The following is an 18352-nucleotide window of genomic DNA, read 5'->3' on the forward strand; positions in this document are numbered from 1 at the left end:
CCGAAGAATAATATTGACTGAATGTAATGACACTATCATAGGAAATAATATCCTCCTGTTAAATCGTGAATTTAAAGAACTGGTGCATGAGCATTTAGCTTTATTTATTTCTTTGCTTATTTATGTTTAGGGGACCATGAGCATGTACCTGGGCCGAATTCATGTGAGAGCCTCCATTCCAGTTAATTATGGGCTTCTCTATTGGGCCTTCATCACTGGGCTGCATGTTATCAACAAGTGGAAAATGTGTTCCGTACAAAAAATAGTATGCGCTACATACGGTACGGGGCACTAAAGGATCAAACCATGCAACGACTTCCAAAACATTGTGTTTGTCGTTCTAACAACACATTTATTCAACCAACAAACAAAATATACTACTGATTGTACATTGAAAACAGCAGCAGCAGCAACCAGGGCTGGGGGTGCAACAGAAGCAGCAAGCAGGCCAGAAGAGTGAAGACGCAGCTCTCTCTTCCAAGCCAAACATCAGCCATCATTACAAAAGGGCTACCAAAAAAGAACAAGTGGATGCATCAAACTAAATAAAGATCCTACTACAACAAGTCTGCGCATCCAACTAACTGGCTCAGTTAGACGTTACTATTTATTAAGTTGTGGAGATTGGCTGACGGCTTGAACCAGATGGGTGCCTGACAGGGGAAACTCCAGCCAGCAGGTCGAAGTCTGATACTTGCGACCCTCTCTCCTACTTTGGGCTGCAGAGCGTGGCGGCACATATCAGGGTATGGTGCATGCAGAGACGCATGGTACGCTGTGTACACATAGTTTTGCCTGATGAACGAAACCGCGCTGCCATCATGATCCTTGCCGTCGGTTATCTCCTGGTTAATCGGATAATTCAGTCCGACAAACAAAGAGCGTGTACCAAGGCTACTTACCAACCTCCAGTCAAAAATTCCTAAAGGCCCAGAGAAGCTGGGATCCTACTCAAAGACTTTGCAGTGAATGTGATTGTATTCCGCAAAACAACACATCCGATACGTGTGAACGATCATCAATCGTTCGCCGTCGTCTGATCGAGCCAGGAACCACCTGCAACTGCCATGCCGCTTTTCTTTGAAAGGTTCTGGGATTAGGAAGGGTAGGGACACCAGGCGGCCTACAACATCATATCAAGTTGGAGTCAAATAACCCTAAAAAAAGTTGGAGTAAAATAAAAAAGGGCTCTTGATTAATCAATCTTAAGAACAGCATGTTATGAGCATGAATATTTTTTGAGTAAATGTTGACAGTAATATAAGCAAGCCATCATGATATCATAGGAAAGTAACATACTGCTGTAACAGCCGTTTGTAGCGATGACTGGAGTAGGCCAGCAATACGTCCAGCCATAGAAGGAGTCGGCAGCGTAAATGAAGCCCTTGTGTTCAATGGCATCAGAGAACCATGGAGGATGTATGATCCTGCGATGGACGTGCAGATTTATCCACTTACCGCAGTGACCTGTCAGATAGGCGAGACCGCGGTTGAAGAAGCAATTAGCTGTCACGACCGGTTTTCCAATAAAAATGTTTATTGAGAAACCGATACCTTTTACGGACCAGTAGAGAAGAATCCTTCTCACTGGTAGACAATTTCTTGATCACAGAAGAAAAACCGGGAGTACTAAATATAATACAAGGTTGAGCGGAGACTTCTCAACAATTTATTACAAACACGCCGATATTACACATAAAGGCGGATATGGTGGCATAACTACTGACTCACAAATAGAAGCGGTGGTGGATATGTCACAGTGAAGTGGGTGACATGACTCCTGAAATCTAACAGCTCATCGAGCGTCGGAGTGAGGCTCGAGGATACTTATTGTGGGTGGCGGAAGCGTATATAATACAAGTGACCAACATCCAGGATCGCACGGGACTGACTGGGACTCCTCTAGGCGTCGGACTCACTATCAAACTCTTCATCCATGAGATTGCCTTCGTCCACATCTGGCCAAATCAACAAGCCAGGTGAGTACTATGAAAGTACTCGCAAGACAGTTTGGACATAAGATATAACAAATGCAAACATGATGCATATGAACAGATTAATAATGCGCACTCAGACAATGAGATAGCAATGCATGGGGAATAAAAAGGAAGTCGGGTGGTAATCCTCCCGAAATCCCAACGTAATACTGAAGGCCAATCGAGTGTCTGAATGACTCCTCGAAAGGATACAAATAAAATAACAATGCCGCAGTCGGGCGTCAAGGCGACACCACATAAAGGGCTTATAATGGAATACAAATGACAGTGCGTGCCACAGTCGGACGTCTGAGCGACATCACGTAAAGGGCTTATATCAAAAGTAAATAACGAGCGTGCCACAGTCGGACGTCTGAGCGACATCACATAAAGGGCTTATATCAAAAGTAAATGACAAGAGTGCCACAGTCGGACGTCTGAGCGACATCACATAAAGGGCTTATATCAAAGGTAAATGACAAGAGTGCCACAGTCGGACGTCTGAGCGACATTACATAAGGGGCTTATATTAAAGCTAAATGACAAGAGTGCCACAGTCGGACGTCTGAGCGACATCACATAAGGGGCTTATATTTCATAACTCAATATTTTAGTAGCTCATGAGTTTAAATTATTCCAAGGAAATATTCAGGCACGAGATAAATAAAAGGTTAGTCCATCCACAGGAACAACGTTCAACCGGGTTTACCACTCAAGCTTGCTCACCGAGATTTCCACGGAGACCGACACAGGGACTGACGTGGATATAGATATGCTGGCCACGGTCTTTGACCATGGACACGTTGACTTGGAAGGATTTGACTCTGCAGAGCTTGTACTATTTAACCACAGCCAACGGATTTCAGTAGTCACAAGGGACTAGTTCCGTTTACGGTGTTTTAGGAGAAACACATCTAACCAGTACACACCCATTCAACATTCCGTTGCCAGGAATCACCCCAAGCAACGTTCAAGAAAAACCTTGAGACGGGGAGGCTACAACCTCGCGTAGCATGGGATCAAATTTATACCGCGCGCTCTAAGGGGTGCCCCCCTCTCGGTCCCGACCGGAAACACCCATGCCCCCTGACCGGATGACTGGCTTTAATCCAGGGCCATGGAACCCTCATCCCGGCCCCTCTATTTGGTGTGTACAAGGAAAGAGGTTAGCAACTTACTAAACCGTATTCTTTGCAGAAAACATGTGGCAGCACGAAAGGGGGAGAACGGTAACGTGGCTCAGTCCACGTTAACGTCGGAGTTTATCGGATGACGTAAGACTGGCATGCTACAACAATACCATCTTACTACCTTTCATGTCACCACATGATCGGGTCATCTCTCATCAAAGATCGCAGTAACTTCGAAGCACACGGTTAGTTGCCTTGCATGCAACGTAATACTCACCGATGCTCATATGCCATGTACAAACCATTCAAGCAAACATGCAAAACACTCATCATATCAAAGGTTCAAACATGCTTGCCTGGTTCGGAGAAGTCGGAGTCTAGCTCGGCGAAGTTCGCGGCTCCGTCACCTCCTCCGGAACCTACGGTATAACGAAACCGTATACTAACGTGAAAATCGTTGCGCGTATAAAAAAATTGTTCCAAAATTTTTCCAAATAAATACTATAAAAAAAACTAGACAAAAACATAAGACTGACAGAAAAAGAATCAATCAAAAAGCATCTTCTGTTAAAAAGATATAAGGGTTTTAGTCCAAGGACTAATCTGTGATGAAACAGAAAAGAACCAGGGACTTGTTTGAAAAACCAGAAAACGGTTCGGTAAGAAATACGTCGGCCCAGAAGGAAAACACGTTTTTCCCGAAGGCGCTTTCAGAAAACGGTTCGAGGGAGAAAGTAGAGAGGCTGACGGGGGGTCCCACCCGTCAGGTTCAAAACTTCCAACGGAGTTCGCCGTCGCCCGAAGGCTGCGGTGGTCGCCGGCGTTGAACCACGGCGAGGCAGAGTGATCGGAGGGTACCTACAGGTTCAGGGTGTTCTTCCGCGTCGGTGGGTGGTGGACTTGACCGTCAGAGAGCACCATGTCGACGGCGACACTATCTCCGGCGGACGGTGGTTCGGGCGATAGTGGAGCTCTCCGGTGGGTGCTGCAGGCTTCAAATTGATGCACGGGTCAGAGATGTGGATGCCCTAGGAGGCTACTTACAAGAGTTGAGAGGTAGGGGTGCACGCACAGGGGTGAATCGAGCTGGGTCCCGAAGCGGGTCGAGGCGGCCGGAGATGGGGAAGAAGACTCCCTCGGGGCTCTTCCAGTGGCTTGGCGTGGTACCAGTGGTGTGCAGAGGTGGTGCGGGTTCGAGTCCGAGCTCGGGACCTCCTTTTATAGGCGATCCAAGGGGGTGGCCGTGAACGGGATAACGCCGGCGAGAAATTACGGCGAGGTAGAGGTTGGGCAAAGGGTTTAGGTGGCTAGGCATCATCGTGGTGGATCACTGGCACCGTTCCTCCGCTAAACCTCGGTCGGGCTTGGTGTAATACGCCGGTCCTCGATGGAACGGCCGTACGGGCACGGCGGCGGCAGGGAGCGCGCTCCGCGCCTACCAGTTCACGACGACGGACCTGCAGCGTGCATGGGTGAGTGGATGGCCACGCGGTGGCCTCTGGTGGCTTGGGCGGCGCTGGACAGCGCCGTCCAACGCTGCGCCTCTCTGGCAGCCGCAAAGGGCGCTGCTGCCGTCGCTCACGGGGTGGCGCACCTCCACCAGCTCGTCGTCGATGCCCGCAAGCTTCCAGGCGATCGTGCGGCGCAGGGATAAGAAGGAAGCACAGGGCGCACGGCGCCACCGCGGCTACTGGCGAGATCGAGAAGGGGTTCTGAAGAAAACGACAGTGGCTCACTGAAAGTGTATCTCTGAACTTCTGAACTTGACAGTAACAGTGTCCTTCAGGTGTTCGACGAAATGATTTGGCATGAAGAAATTTTTTTCTGGAGCTGGGACTTGGTGAGGTGACCTCTCGATGCATCCAGAGGCTGCCTGAATTTTCTCAGATTTTTAGGAGGAGAAAACAAATGAATTTCATCAAATTTGACAAAAATGGTCCAAACTTGCAGCAAGCACAATTTGAAATATTTGAACTGGAGACCAGTGGATCTTCATGGAACTTGGTTGAGGGCTCTAAGGACTAGCCAGGGAAAATGGTTTGGAGGCAAAACTCAAAGGAGAAAAGGTAGTTCCTTTGTAAATCTCCAAGAGCTAAAGTAGAAGGCAAAAAATATTTTTGATAAGAAATAAATGGAAGAAAAATCATGGGGGAGTTCAACTTGCTGGATTTGAAGCATATCTTGACACAAGGATGGGGAATGGCTTTTGGGAGGGGATTTCCACTTAGGTCATGGCAAGAGGAGATTTTGAAAGGGGAAAACATCACTCCAAATGCCATAGGGCTATTTTAAAAGAAAAGATTTTCAAGAGCTTTTCCAAATGAAAAACATTTGTGTTGAGTCAACATAAGATGGAAAAGCCTCCAAGACCAAAGATCAAGTTTTGGATGGAACCAAATAAAATACTTGTCATAAAAGAATTTTTTTTGAGAGGGGGAGTTCTTTAGAAGAAAATTTTAAATAACCTCCCTCAAATCAAATAAAAGATTTTGATAAAACCAAAATAAAAATTTTGGGTGTCACATTAGCCTGAAGTCTTTATAATTTGCAGATCTTGTGGGCACTTGGAAGATTACAACCTTGAGCAAATCAAACTTGGTATCATGTTGGCTACTGTAAGATTTCGAGTATTCTGGGCTGCGGTTCTAAAGCAGTGCAGTGTTAATCGAAGGAAGGGGGATCAATCGCCGGGTGTAGACCTCCACGAGCATCCAGCTGCCGCGACCGTCGACGAGCACCATCCAAGACGTGTTCATGCCGACCCAGTACATACCATTAATGTAGTTGAGGGTGACGGGGATCGGATCACAATCAAGGGGGTTGATGCTCGCCACCCTACGATTGTTATGCTGTGTGACACGCCGTTTCTGAAGATCAGGCAGCATCACAAGCAAGGAGCTGGCTTAAAAAGCTCTGGCCTGAGGGCTTTGAGTAAACGGTACAGCCCCGACGAGCACGCGGCGAGCGGCATGGTACTGAGATTGTCCACACGTGAAACAATGAGCTTGATTACCTCTGTGGGGAGCGAATTCCAGCCACTCTTTCGGCAGACGCTGCTCGGTTCTGCCATTGTTAGTGCTTGGGTTTCGGACGAGGGGGGAGGCTCCTTAGCGGGGATGGAAGAGCGGACAAAGATGGAGAAGCGAATATGTGCTGCGGGAAGTGGACAGGTGATGATGACTACATCACGCCGCTTGACTTACGAGACACATACCAGCAGCGTAGGGTCATATCGAAGTCAGACAACTTGCTTGAGTGATCACAGTACTGGTACTCCCTACAGTACCTGCTACTATGCCCTAACTTGCTTGAGTAGAGTAGTAGTGGAGTAAGACTCTGCTCTACTACTAGCACCGGAGGAGTAGTATGTTCTAATCTAAAATAGTTACAAACTTCAATGCCCGAGCGTGGAACGACTACGAACCGCCATCGGTGCTAACTCCAATCCTGCAAGTCATGGATTTGTTTCTTTTTAACTTTCTGTACGAATCTGTAGCCAGCCTGCAAGTCATGTACACTGTACTGACAGTGGAACCCATAGAGTACTTAGAATACAAGAATAAGGATGCAATTAACTTTTTATAGAGGGATAATCATACATGCAATTAACTCAAATGGATTGACGTGACTCTATTATTCTCCAACGGCAACCGGCAAATTTCCTCCCGCGGGCCGAAGTAGGTTTCTCGGTTTGCATGCGGGTTTACCGGAGGGGTTTGATGGAGGTGAGGAGGCGTGTTCAGCCGGGCGTGCAGTGGACGACGCAGTACTATTCGATTTGACATCAAGTACGAGACGTGCTACCCGTTCACCGTGCCGGAGTCGCTGGAGGATCAGCGCCGCCTGCTAGTCTCGGAGGAGGACGACAGCGTCTTCCTCTTGATCGTGGCAACCAGTGAGGCCCGCGCAGGCCGCCGCCACATCTCTGTAGTGTGCGTCAGGGGCGACGCCGCTGACGCTAACACTGACACGAGGCCGATGTACGGGTGTGCTCTCACTATTACTACCCCTCGGAGGTACGTGGGCGGCGACACTAGCTACGCCAAGCATACTTGGACTCTGCCGAGCTGGGACTTTCCCTCCGATGTGGACATGGAAAGGGCACGGTGTTATTTGAACCCCAACGGTGTGCACGGGGACTCCAAGGAGGTTCAGCTGGACATCTGCATTATCAAGTTAAATGTTGATCATTAGCCTTCGCTCAATGTAATCCGCTGTCTAAGCATGTGGAGACTTCCATGCATGATCTTGCTCTATTGGAGTATCGCGCATGAATAAAAGTGTATCCATTTATGGTTTAGTCTAGAATCTTCCATTCATCATAAGTCTTTCAACAGTACTGTAGTAAAAATTCATACACCATTTCTTACATATCCTCTGCCCCCTCCCAAGTCATCCTGATTTAATCCCTCCGTCTAGGTGTATAAGGGCATGGTTAATACTTAAATAGTATAGCCAACTGTTGATTATAAGAAAGTGCCATGTCATCTGTTGTGACGCCTCCGATTCGACCATACACTAATCATACACGCAAATGTGTACGATCAAGATCAGGGACTCACGGGAAGATATCACAACACAACTCTAGACACAAATAAAATAATACAAGCTTCATATTACAAGCCAGGGGCCTCGAGGGCTCGAATAGATAGCTCGATACACAAGAGTCAGCGGAAGCAACAATATCTGAGTACCGACATAAGTTAAACAAGGATGCCTTAAGAAGGCTAGCACAAACATCAACGATCGAAAAGGCAAGGCCTCCTGCCTGGGACCTCCTAACTACTCCTGGTCGTCGACGGCCTCCATGAAGTAGTAGGCGACAGGGTGGCATCTGACTCCTGGGATCCACCATCTGGTTGCGACAACCAGAAAGAAGAAAGAAGGGGAAAGGGGGAGCAAAGCAACCGTGAGTACTCATCCAAAGTACTCGCAAGCATCAGATCTATACTAACTATGCATTGGTATCAAATGGAAGGTGTCGGTGTGGAACGACACCTATGGGATCACAAGAATCCCTACTACAGTTGCCGGGGCGCGGGGTTGCCAGAAGAGCAGGGCTAGTAGACAGCACAAGGATCGTTTACCCAGGTTCGGGCCGCGAGGATGCGTAAAACCCTAGTCCTGCTTTGGTGGGTGTATTTCAGAGAGTTCTTGAGCTCTCGAACTAGCTGTGGTCAGTGCGTGGTTCGAAAGAGCCGAATCCTTCTCCAGTATGCCATGGGCCTCCTTTTATAGTCGGAAGGGGCTGCCACAGTGGCACACAGGAGGTGGAAAGGCGTACAGTGCCCTGAGCTTATCGCTCATATTACAGGACAAGACACATTTAATGCGTAGCTTAGGTGTCCCCCTGCTTTATCGGGGACGAGGGCGAGGCCCGTCCCGTCCGTCGCTGCTCCTCCTTGCTTCGACATGCGCCTTGGCCAGCGATGCGTGCGGCACCATGTAGGCAGGCAGGCAGCTGAGGTGGCGCGGTGGTGGAGCCTGCACGAAGATCTGCATGCCGCCACGCAGGCGCTCGATGAGTGGGCCTGGGGGCTGCATGTTGCCACGCAGGTGCCCGCCCAGCTGGTTGGGCTGGCAGCTGCATGTGAACGGCAGTGGAAGCTTGGTTGGCGTGGGCCTGGCGGTAGCCCTGCTGGCGTCCTTTGGTGAGGGCCTTGCCGGGTGGCCCGGCAAGGGTCTTGCCGTGGCGCGCTGTCGTCCCCGGTAAGGGCCTTGCCGGGGGTCTGGTGGCCTTCCTCGGCAAGGATCTTGCCGAGGATCGTCGTCTTCTAATCCTCATCTGATCTTGAATATGTCTTCACAAAGATCTGCATGCCACCACGGAGGTGCCTCCCGAACCCTGGCCCAACGTGATGTTGGAGACCGTGGGCTCAAGGGTGGCCCGCTCTGTTGGTGCAGGGCGAGCTGTCCCGGCAAGGATCTTGCCGGGGCTGCTGAGGCTCCCCCGGAAAGGGTCTTGCCGGGGGAACCTGCTTCATCCCTCTGCTCTTTGTGGTCTTGGCCTTGGCGTTGCTCTTATTATCTTGGGCCCTGGTCTTACCTTGGCTCACCTCCCCTGTTCTGCTTGGTGTGACCATAGGCGCGGCTCCGACTGCCCGTGCACAGGTATAGGGGTACAAAAACGCACCCCTCTTTTTGTACACCGACAAGAGCCCCCGGGCCTGGGCCACACATAAGCGCGACACGTTGTTGGGCCAGGCCCAAAACGATGCGCAGGCAGGCGGGGCGGTTTTTTTACCGTGGTAAGATTTTTCACGCGCTGCGCTTCCCACGACCCGCGCGCGCGGTGCAGCGTGGAGGGGTGTGCGTGACGTGGGCGGCATGCATGGGGCGGTATCCACACGCATGCGTCATATCGCAGTAAAGAGGCAGCTCGCGCCTTCGCCATAAAAAGAGGGAGCCGTGGAGGCGCGGCTCATTTACTGAACGGGACTAGGTCGCGGTCTTCAAGGCGTCCACTCCCCACGATCACGGGGTGGGGAGAGGTCGCTTCACCCGTCCCCTCAGTTCTGCACGTCAGCCACGCGTCCTTCATGCACCTAGGGTGGCAAGCGGTGGAGGCGGGAAACCGGGCCGTCGCTGGTTGGGGCAGTGGGTCGGTCCTGATTCCCTGCGCCTCCGGTGGCTGGATTGGTCGAGCGGGGCGGCCGAGCCCTGACCCCGCCCCTTTTTAAAGAAGGAAAGGGGGATGGGTCCCGCATTCTTCTGTCATCTACCTCCTCTTGCTTCTGCTTCTTCCTTTCACTCGCCATGGAGAAAGGGAACCCGGGTCCCTCGACGATGGCGACGAGGGTCACCGCTCGACAGCGCGTCCCTCCTCCTCCTGAGCCCGTGGTGGTGGAACTGGTCACGAGGGGAAGGGGGAGGGGGCGAGGCCGGGGCAGAGGTCGTAGTGCTCGGGGAAGAGGAGGACGGGGCGGCACGCCGGCTTTGCCCCCACCAATGGTGCCTTTCCGGATGGAAGGCCATGTCGGAGACCAGCCCCGCGAGTTCTTCATTAGGCTGCGCCGGCCTCCGCGTCGCCGTCTTCGTCTTCCCGCCCCATTTGCTGGGGAGATGGAGCGTGACCGGCCCCAATCCCTCAGATTGCACATGAGGGGTTGTGGGAATGGGGGCACGCGGGCCGACGTCGACTTCCCGGCTCCTCGGGTCATGTACCTCCGTCGTGGGTGGAAGACGTTCGCTCGCATCCACAGCCTGACGGCGGGGCTCATCCTCTACTTCAAATTGATGGAGGACGGCCTGCTCTCCGGCAAGGTCTTCGGAGACTTCGGGACTCGCCTGAAGTGCTGCGTGGAGAGCTCCTCCGATGGATATTCCGACGATGGAAGCTCTTCCTCGAGCGAAAGTGATGAGGAGGACAGGGGCAGATGACGGGGATGAGTCCGACGAGGCGTCGGACGCCCCGCGCCTGGACGGGTGCGGCAGCAGCAGCATCTGCACCTGGCCGCTCCTCCGGCAGGGTTTTGTCGGGATGGGGCCAGCTCCTTGAACTTCTCGGGGCCGTCTCCTTGGGCGGCTGGTGTCGGGAGGCTGCGGAAGAGGAAGAGGGTGGGCGGCAAGGCCGTCAACTTGGAGTAAGCGGGCACCAACGCCTTCGTCGCGTACTGCCGGTCCTGCCGCCTCGTCTTCCAGCTCCTTTCCCGGCACCGTCATCACCGGCCTACCCATGGGCGGCCACCGAGGTGTTCTCTTGGTGCTTTCTGCTGCTCGTAGCCCGCCTAGGCGCCCCTTTTGTCGTCTCGCCTCCTTGACCTGCCTCCTGAGGAGAGGGACAAGAAAGGGATCACAGGCACCTTATCTCTTTTTTAATCTGTAAGCCTTCGGGCCTTGTTAAATTTAAAGCTTGTAATCCCCTTTGTTCATGTTTTTCATTCCGTACGGACTATACCTGTTGTGGGATGCTTTTAATGAAAAAGGGATGTTTGCCGGGTTTTTCGTTCGTGGGCAGACCCCGTGACAAGGAACGAATCCTTGTTATAATTTAAGATAAACATTTTCACCCGGCAACAGGCCTTGCCGTCCCCCTACTTCGCTTGACCATTCTCGCGCCCTTGGCGGAGGCAGCGATGAAGCAGGCTTAGGCTCCTTGTTCTACTTCCTTGCCACCGCGGCTACAACCAAATCCGGGGCCAGGAGATAAGCCTTGGGTATAGAAAAGGGGAGCACGGTGGCCTAGAAATAAAACGAGGTTTCACATATCCTAGTTCCGTTCCAAAATGCATGATAGAGGATGAAAGACTTATCTGGATCTGGAGCCCCCAGCAACCTTGTCTTGCCGCGGTTGGATCCTCGTGCTTGCAGCCCCCGGCAACTCTGGTTTGCTGGGGTCGGGATGCCGGTCCGTTTCCCTTCTTCCAAGTAGCTCAGCAGAAGTGCTCATGTGCCCTGCGAACCAAAGGAGGACAGAAAAGAAACAAATTGACGCGCACTCGACCTCTAGGCTAAGGTTTAGTCGCCGCTAAGCACTACCAACCCAATCCAAGGAAGAGACTCGACCTAGCATGCATGCTATAACTTAGGGCGCCAGCGCTTCATTTATTTATGCTCAGGGTCTGCGCCTGGCTTTGTACAAAGGGTTACATGCCTTGTTGGCAAGGCTTGTACAAAAGGTGGCTTGCCGGGAGGCCCGGCAAGCTGCGCCTTACGGGTAAAACTTGCGAAGATGCTCGATGTTCCAGGAGTTGCTCACTGGGACAGCATCTTCGGTCTCCAGGCGGACTGCGTCGGGCCTGGTGACTCGTATTACCCGATAAGGGCCTTCCCACTTTGGCGTCAACTTGTTGGAATTCTTGGCCGACTGAACGCGCCGAAGAACAAGGTCGCCTTCCTCAAAGCTTCGGGTATGAACCTTGCGGCTATGGTAGCGGCGCAAGGCTTGCTGGTAGCGCGCTGCTCTCACAGCCGCCCTAAGACGATCTTCCTCAAGGAGCGTTGCGTCATCTTGGCGCAACTGCTCTTGCTCAAGCTCATCATAAGCGAGCACTCGAGGTGACCCGTATATGAGTTACGTGGGGAGAACTGCTTCTTCCCCGTATACCAGGGCAAAAGGTGTCTGGCTGGTGGCTCGATTTGGCGTCGTCCTGATCGACCAAAGAACCGCCGGCAATTCATCAATCCAGCGCCTTCCGCTCTTGCGCAGCTTGTCAAAAGTCTTTGTCCTTAGGCCTCGCAACACTTCAGCATTTGCCCTCTCCGCTTGGCCGTTGCTTCGTGGGTGTGCCACGGAAGCAAAACAGACCTTGCTGCCGAGGTCTTGAATGTATTGCATGAAGGTGTGGCTCATGAACTGTGTGCCGTTGTCGGTGATGACTCTGTTTGGCACACCAAAACGGCAGACCAGTCCCTTGAAAAACTTGACAGCGGATTGAGCAGTCACCTTTCTCACTGCTTCCACCTCCGGCCACTTTGTGAACTTGTCGATCGCAAGGTACAAGTACTCAAAGCCCCCGACAGCGCGGGGAAAAGGGCCCAGTATATCGAGCCCCCAGACCGAGAATGGCCAGGAGAGAGGGCTTGTTTGAAGGGCTTGAGCTGGTTGATGAAGCTTCTTTGAATGGAACTAACACGCTTCACACTTGGTTACTAGTCCCGTCGCATCCTGGAGGGCGGTGGGCCAGAAGAAACCTTGCCGGAACGCCTTCCCGACAAGGGCCCTCGACCCTATGTGGGAGCCACATATGCCTCCATGTATCTCCGCCAACAGCTCCAGTCCTTCCTCCCGGGGGATGCACTTCAATTTCACACCGTTTGGCCATCTCATGTACAGGACGTCATCGACGAACTGGTACAGGGCGGACCAACGGGCTACTTTTTCTGCTTCTTCCTGCTCCTCAAGAAGCTCCCCTGTTTGGAGGAATTGGACGGTATGCTGCGCCCATGCCGGAGCCTGGGGCTCGACGGCAAGCGCCAAAGGCATTTCTTCCGCCATGGGAGCGGCTGTTACTACGGCCAGGGCTTGACGCCCTGCCGGAGCCAGTTGCTCTTGGGCAGGCTCAGCGTCCGCGGCAGCACCCTTGCCGGCAGCCCCAGGGGGCTCGGTAGGAAAGTACTTGCCAGCAACAATATCTGAGTATAGACATAAGTTAAACAAGGATGCCTTAAGAAGGCTAGCACAAACATCAACGATCGAAGAGGCAAGGCCTCCTGCCTGGGACCTCCTAACTACTCCTGGTCGTCGACGGCCTCCATGAAGTAGTAGGCGACAGGGTGGCATCTGACTCCTCGGATCCACCATCTGGTTGCGACAACCAGAAAGATGGGGGAAAGGGGGAGCAAAGCAACCGTGAGTACTCATCCAAAGTACTCGCAAGCATCAGATCTATACTAAGTATGCATTGGTATCAAATGGAAGGTATCGGTGTGGAACGACAACTATGGGATCACAAGAATCCCTACTACGGTTGCCGGGGCGCGGGGTTGCGAGGAGAGCAGGGCTAGTAGACAGCACAAGGATCGTTTACCCAGGTTCGGGCCGCGAGGATGCGTAAAACCCTAGTCCTGCTTTGGTGGGTGTATTTCAGAGAGTTCTTGGGCTCTCGAACTAGCTGTGGTCAGTGCGTGGTTCGAAAGAGCCGAATCCTTCTCCAGTATGCCATGGGCCTCCTTTTATAGTCGGAACGGGCTGCCACAGTGGCACACAGGAGGTGGAAAGGCGTACAGTGCCCTGAGCTTATCGCTCGTATTACAGGACAAGACGCATTTAATGCGTAGGTTAGGTGTCCCCCTGCTTTATCGGGGACGGGGGTGAGGCCCGTCCCGTCCGTCGCCGCTCCTCCTTGCTTTGACACGCGTCTTGGCCAGCGATGCATGCGGCGCCATGGAGGCACGCAGGCAACTGAGGTGGCGCGGTGGTGGAGCCTTCACGAAGATCTGCATGCCGCCACGCAGGCGCTCGATGAGTTGGCTTGGGGGCTGCATGTTGCCACGCAGGTGCCCGCCCAGCTGGTTGGGCTGGCAGCTGCATGTGAACGGCGGTGGAAGCTTGGTTGGCGTGGGCCTGGCGGTAGCCCTGCTGGCGTCCTTTGGTGAGGGCCTGGCAAGGGTCTTGCCGTGTGGCCCGGCAAGGGTCTTGCCGTGGCACGTTGTCGTCTCCGGCAAGGGCCTTGCCGTGGGTCTGGTGGCCTTCCTCGGCAAGGATCTTGCCGTCGTCTTCTAATCCTCATCTGATCTTGAATATGTCTTCACAAAGATCTGCATGCCACCACGGAGGTGCCTCCCGAGCTCTGGCTCAACATGATGTTGGAGACCGTGGGCTCAAGGGTGGCCCGCTCTATTGGTGCAGGGCGAGCTGTCCCAGCAAGGATCTTGCCGGGGCTGCTGAGGCTGCCCCGGCAAGGGTCTTGCCAGGGGAACCTGCTTCGTCCCTCTGCTCTTTGTGGTCTTGGCCTTGGCGTTGCTCTTATTATCTTGGGCTCTGGTCTTACCTTGGCTCACCTCCCCTGTTCTGCTTGGCGTGACCGTAGACGCGGCTCCGACTGCCCGTGCACAGGTATAGGGGTACAAAAACGCACCCCTCTTTTTGTACACCGACAGAAGGGTTGTATCTGTGGACTGAAGTGCAGACTGCCAGAATAGAGGGGAAGGCCTAGCCTATCGAAGACTAGCATCTTCAAGCAGCTCCAAGCATCTGCATGTAGAAGAGTAAAGAATAGCAATTTATAATTAACAAGCATGTTCTAGTATTAATGCCCAAAGATCCTACCTCGACTCCCTGCGAGAAAGCAATCCCGGAGCCACATATCCATCACATATCTCAAGTATCCATTTCTAGTTATATAAGATCTGGATACAAGTTTGAACGTCCATTACCGTGGACACGGTATTCGAATATATATCTTCCCTGTAGGGGTGCACCACGTTACCCAACACGCTCGATCACTCTGGCCAGACACACCTTTCTGGGGTCAATGCCCAGCCTCGGAAGATCAACACGTCGCAGCCCTACCTAGGCTCAGCAGAGAGGTCCCCGCCGGTCTACATCCTAAGCGCCCCGGGGTCTTGGGCCCATCGCCCATTGCACTCCGGGTCGTTGCGCGTAGGGTGGATACCAGCACCGCCTCGGATGGCCAGCACGATCCGACCATGCCGCCATGCTGAACTGGACGTCTGACAAAGCTTCGGCTGATACTGCGACGTCGAGGCCCATATCTATTCTCGCGTGGTGGTTAGTGCGTAAAGGCCAGAGGCCAACTCAGAACAAATACCCAAACCTGTTAGCACATTATTAAAAGAAGTGACGGCTGTTGGGACAAGTCCGGAGCTATCACCCCCTCCTGGGTGATACTGCTAAATAGCCAGCCGCCACCGTAACTCCTCGGGTGCTCTCTGGGCCCGCCCTACTTTCACCAATGTCTCAAGTAAAGTCAAGGTAACCGTGTGTCCAGGCATCAAGGGGAAAACCCGAGGAATCACCCCCGGTGGATTCCACTCAATGTAATCATCAAGGTGAACATAAGAGGGACCACCCTCGAGGTTCACACTTGAGGTGTTGCACGTCAGAGCCATATCGGAATGGTGAAGGAGGAAATCACCCTCATTGACCACGACCGAATAGCTACACTACAGAGTTATCATCAGGAGTGCGTTATGAGGGATCACCCTCGGCACTCGATAGTAGCTCTGTAGAGTAGAGCAACTAAAGGGGCGTGATGTGATGTGAGGTGTCGGGCTCTGGTCGTCGATCACGTTGATCGAGTCGTCAATGATGAAGCAGGGGCAACAAGGACAAGGTGGGGGTCACTGATGGATCACTAACCAACCTATACTAAGCAGTTTAGGATAAGCAGGTAAGGTACAACAGCAGGTTACAAAAGTAGGCTATGCATCAGAATAGGAGCAATCAATAACAGTAGCAAAATCTAATGCAAGCATGAAAGAATGGAATGGGCGATATCGGGATGATCAAAGGGGGGGCTTGCCTGGAAGCTCCGCTGAAAGGGAAGAAGGGTCGTCGCCGATGCAGTCGATCACAGGGACATCAGTAGCGGTCTCGGGGTCTACCGGAGAGAAGAGGGGGAAGAAACAGTAAATATAATGCAAACAGATGCAACACAGATGCATGACGGGGGTAACACGCAGGGCTAGGGGTGTTCTAACCCGGTGTTACACGATACCGGAGAAGGGGGAAAACATCCGGGAAAGTTTTCCCGAAGTTTGGCATTTTCGGACAGACGAACTAGAGGAGAAAGGTTGCATGTTCGCTATTCTAGGGGCACGCGACAGATTATCGGAGAGCGTTTTCAGATTCGTCATATTTTTCTGAGCAACTTTCATGTATAAAACTTTTTCATCCGAGTTACAGATTATTTTCTACGATTTTCCAAAGTTTAAAACAATTTCTGAATTTATTATTAATTCGAATTAAAATAGCAAAAATGCTAAGTGCACCCGGTGTAGTGCACCCAGAGTGCACCCAGGGGCTGACAGCTGGGTCCAGGGGGTCCCAGTTGACCAGTCAATGTTTGACTGGTCAACGGGGGGTAGGGTCCCCTGTCACACACACATTTAGCTAACTACTGATTAAATTAACTAAATTAGTTTAATTAAGATTAATTAATCATTTAACTAATAAATTAATTATTTTTATTAATATATATTTTTAACATTTCTTTTTTATCTAAACAGGGGCGCGGGGCCCCCTGGCAGTGTCACAGGGGCCAGCGGGGCGTGCTACTGGGCGCGGGCGCCCGCCCGAACACGCACGGGCTTGAGGGCACGCCGTGGCCGGGCCGGGGCTGCGCCGGCGACGGCGACGGCAGGGACATGCGTGGGCGGCCGGCGAAGGGGAGGTAGCCGACGCGGATGGGGACAGCGCGGGCGCGGCGCGTGCGTAGGCGAAGCGGGCGGCGCATGGACCCAGGCGGCCTTGGTCGCGGAAGCAGCAGCAGCACGGGCAGCCAAAAGTGGAACAGGGGCGCGGCCAACAGCAGCAGCATGCGGGCGCGGTCGTGGCCGGGGCATGGGCGTGCAGCAGCAGGGCAGCAACGACGCAAGGCAGCAGGTAGCGGCGGCGGGCGGTTGCAGTAGCAGAAGGAGCAGCAGGTGGGAGCAGTTAGGCAAGAAGCATCGACAACAGCAGCTTAGAACAAGTACACCGGAGCAACTCACACGTACAAGCTAGCAAGCAAGCTAGCTAGGAGGTTAATCGATTAACAGTAGACACAGTCATACAATACGCGCCTCGCCAGAACTAGCTCTAGTTGATTTCGATCAACTCGACGGAGTAGAACAAGACATCTATTTTATTCCAACAAGCAGTAGTGTACGGCTGCAGTAGAGGCATAGCGGCGACGAGCGAGCGTTGGCGCCAGCGGCATCGCGGGGGAGCAGCGGCAGGCAGCAGGCAGTTGCTGGTGTCGGGCGCCGGCTACATGCGCGGGAGGAGGCGCACGAGCGAGGGCAGCCGCAGGGAAGCGCGGGCAGCAGTGGCGCAGCGATAGCAGAATTAGCAGAAGCAGCAGCGCCAAGGCAACAGCAGTAGCTCAGAGCACGCACGCACATACGTACGCGTACGCCCGAGATCGGGCACGACGGTGAAGGTGACCTACGGCGTCCATACGACGAGGAGGGACAGAGGGGTTGGACGGGGGCTCACCGGGATCCCGTAGTGGTGCAAAGGTGGGCTCGGGGAGGATCGACGTCGCCGAAATCGGGGACGAACGGCGACTTCCGAAGGAGGAAGGAGAGCTCGATCCCTGCGATGTGGGGCTCTCCGGCTTGATCTCGTGGGTCCAGGCTACGAAGTAGACCATGGCGAGGCAGAGGGACATGTCCTCAGGCGCCGGGGAGGAGTGTAGCCACGTCGGCGAGGGCAACCATGGCGACGATGGCGTCGGGTGCGGCTGGATCTGGAGGAGGGGAGTGTAGCAAGAGGGAGAGAGAGGATGAGGGGGAGCGCGAGGGCAAGTGGGAGGGGACGAGGGGAACCCGAGGTGTCGGGGGATCTTATCCCCTCGCCGACGACGCCGACGAGCTGGTCGGGTAGCGACCGCGACCGAGCGGTCGGTTGAACAGGGAGAGGACAACCGCGAGGGGGAAGTGGGCTGGCTGGGACATTGGGCCAGCTGGGTAGGCTAAGGCCCAGGGGGAGGGGGGTAATGTGCCTTTTCTATTCTTTAAAGAAAACTTTTCTGTTTTCCCTTTCTCTTTTCTATTTTGCATTTTCTTTTAGCTCCAAAAGACTTTTGTAAAATGTGTAACTTTTCTCAATAATTATTATGTAATTTTTAGCACTGCCTC

General features: G+C 53.0%; 1 protein-coding gene across 3 annotated transcripts; it reads right to left on the reverse strand.

Annotated features, from left to right (window-relative positions):
- Positions 1-297: 297 nt before the first annotated feature.
- Positions 298-18076, reverse strand: LOC109781565 (uncharacterized). 3 transcript variants are annotated; one of them, XR_012189544.1, is made up of 4 exons: positions 17709-18076; positions 16033-16110; positions 1300-1958; positions 298-1123 (listed from the first exon to the last, which is right to left on the reverse strand). XR_012189544.1 is itself a non-coding variant. In XM_073505019.1 (4 exons), exons 1-4 carry the CDS (start codon positions 17881-17883, stop codon positions 1903-1905), a joined length of 372 nt encoding a protein of 123 aa, XP_073361120.1. In that variant the 5' UTR covers positions 17884-18073; the 3' UTR covers positions 1612-1902. The 3 variants fall into 3 exon arrangements, 1 of the variants encoding a protein (XP_073361120.1); XM_073505019.1 differs by lacking the exon at positions 298-1123 and adding an exon at positions 3463-3525 and having other exon boundaries at positions 1612-1958; positions 17709-18073; XR_012189545.1 differs by lacking the exons at positions 298-1123; positions 1300-1958 and adding an exon at positions 7573-7961 and having other exon boundaries at positions 17709-18067.
- Between the last annotated feature and the right edge of the window lie 276 nt (positions 18077-18352).

This window comes from Aegilops tauschii, chromosome 7 (genome assembly GCF_002575655.3).
Source record: "Aegilops tauschii subsp. strangulata cultivar AL8/78 chromosome 7, Aet v6.0, whole genome shotgun sequence".
Lineage (NCBI taxonomy): Eukaryota > Viridiplantae > Streptophyta > Magnoliopsida > Poales > Poaceae > Aegilops > Aegilops tauschii.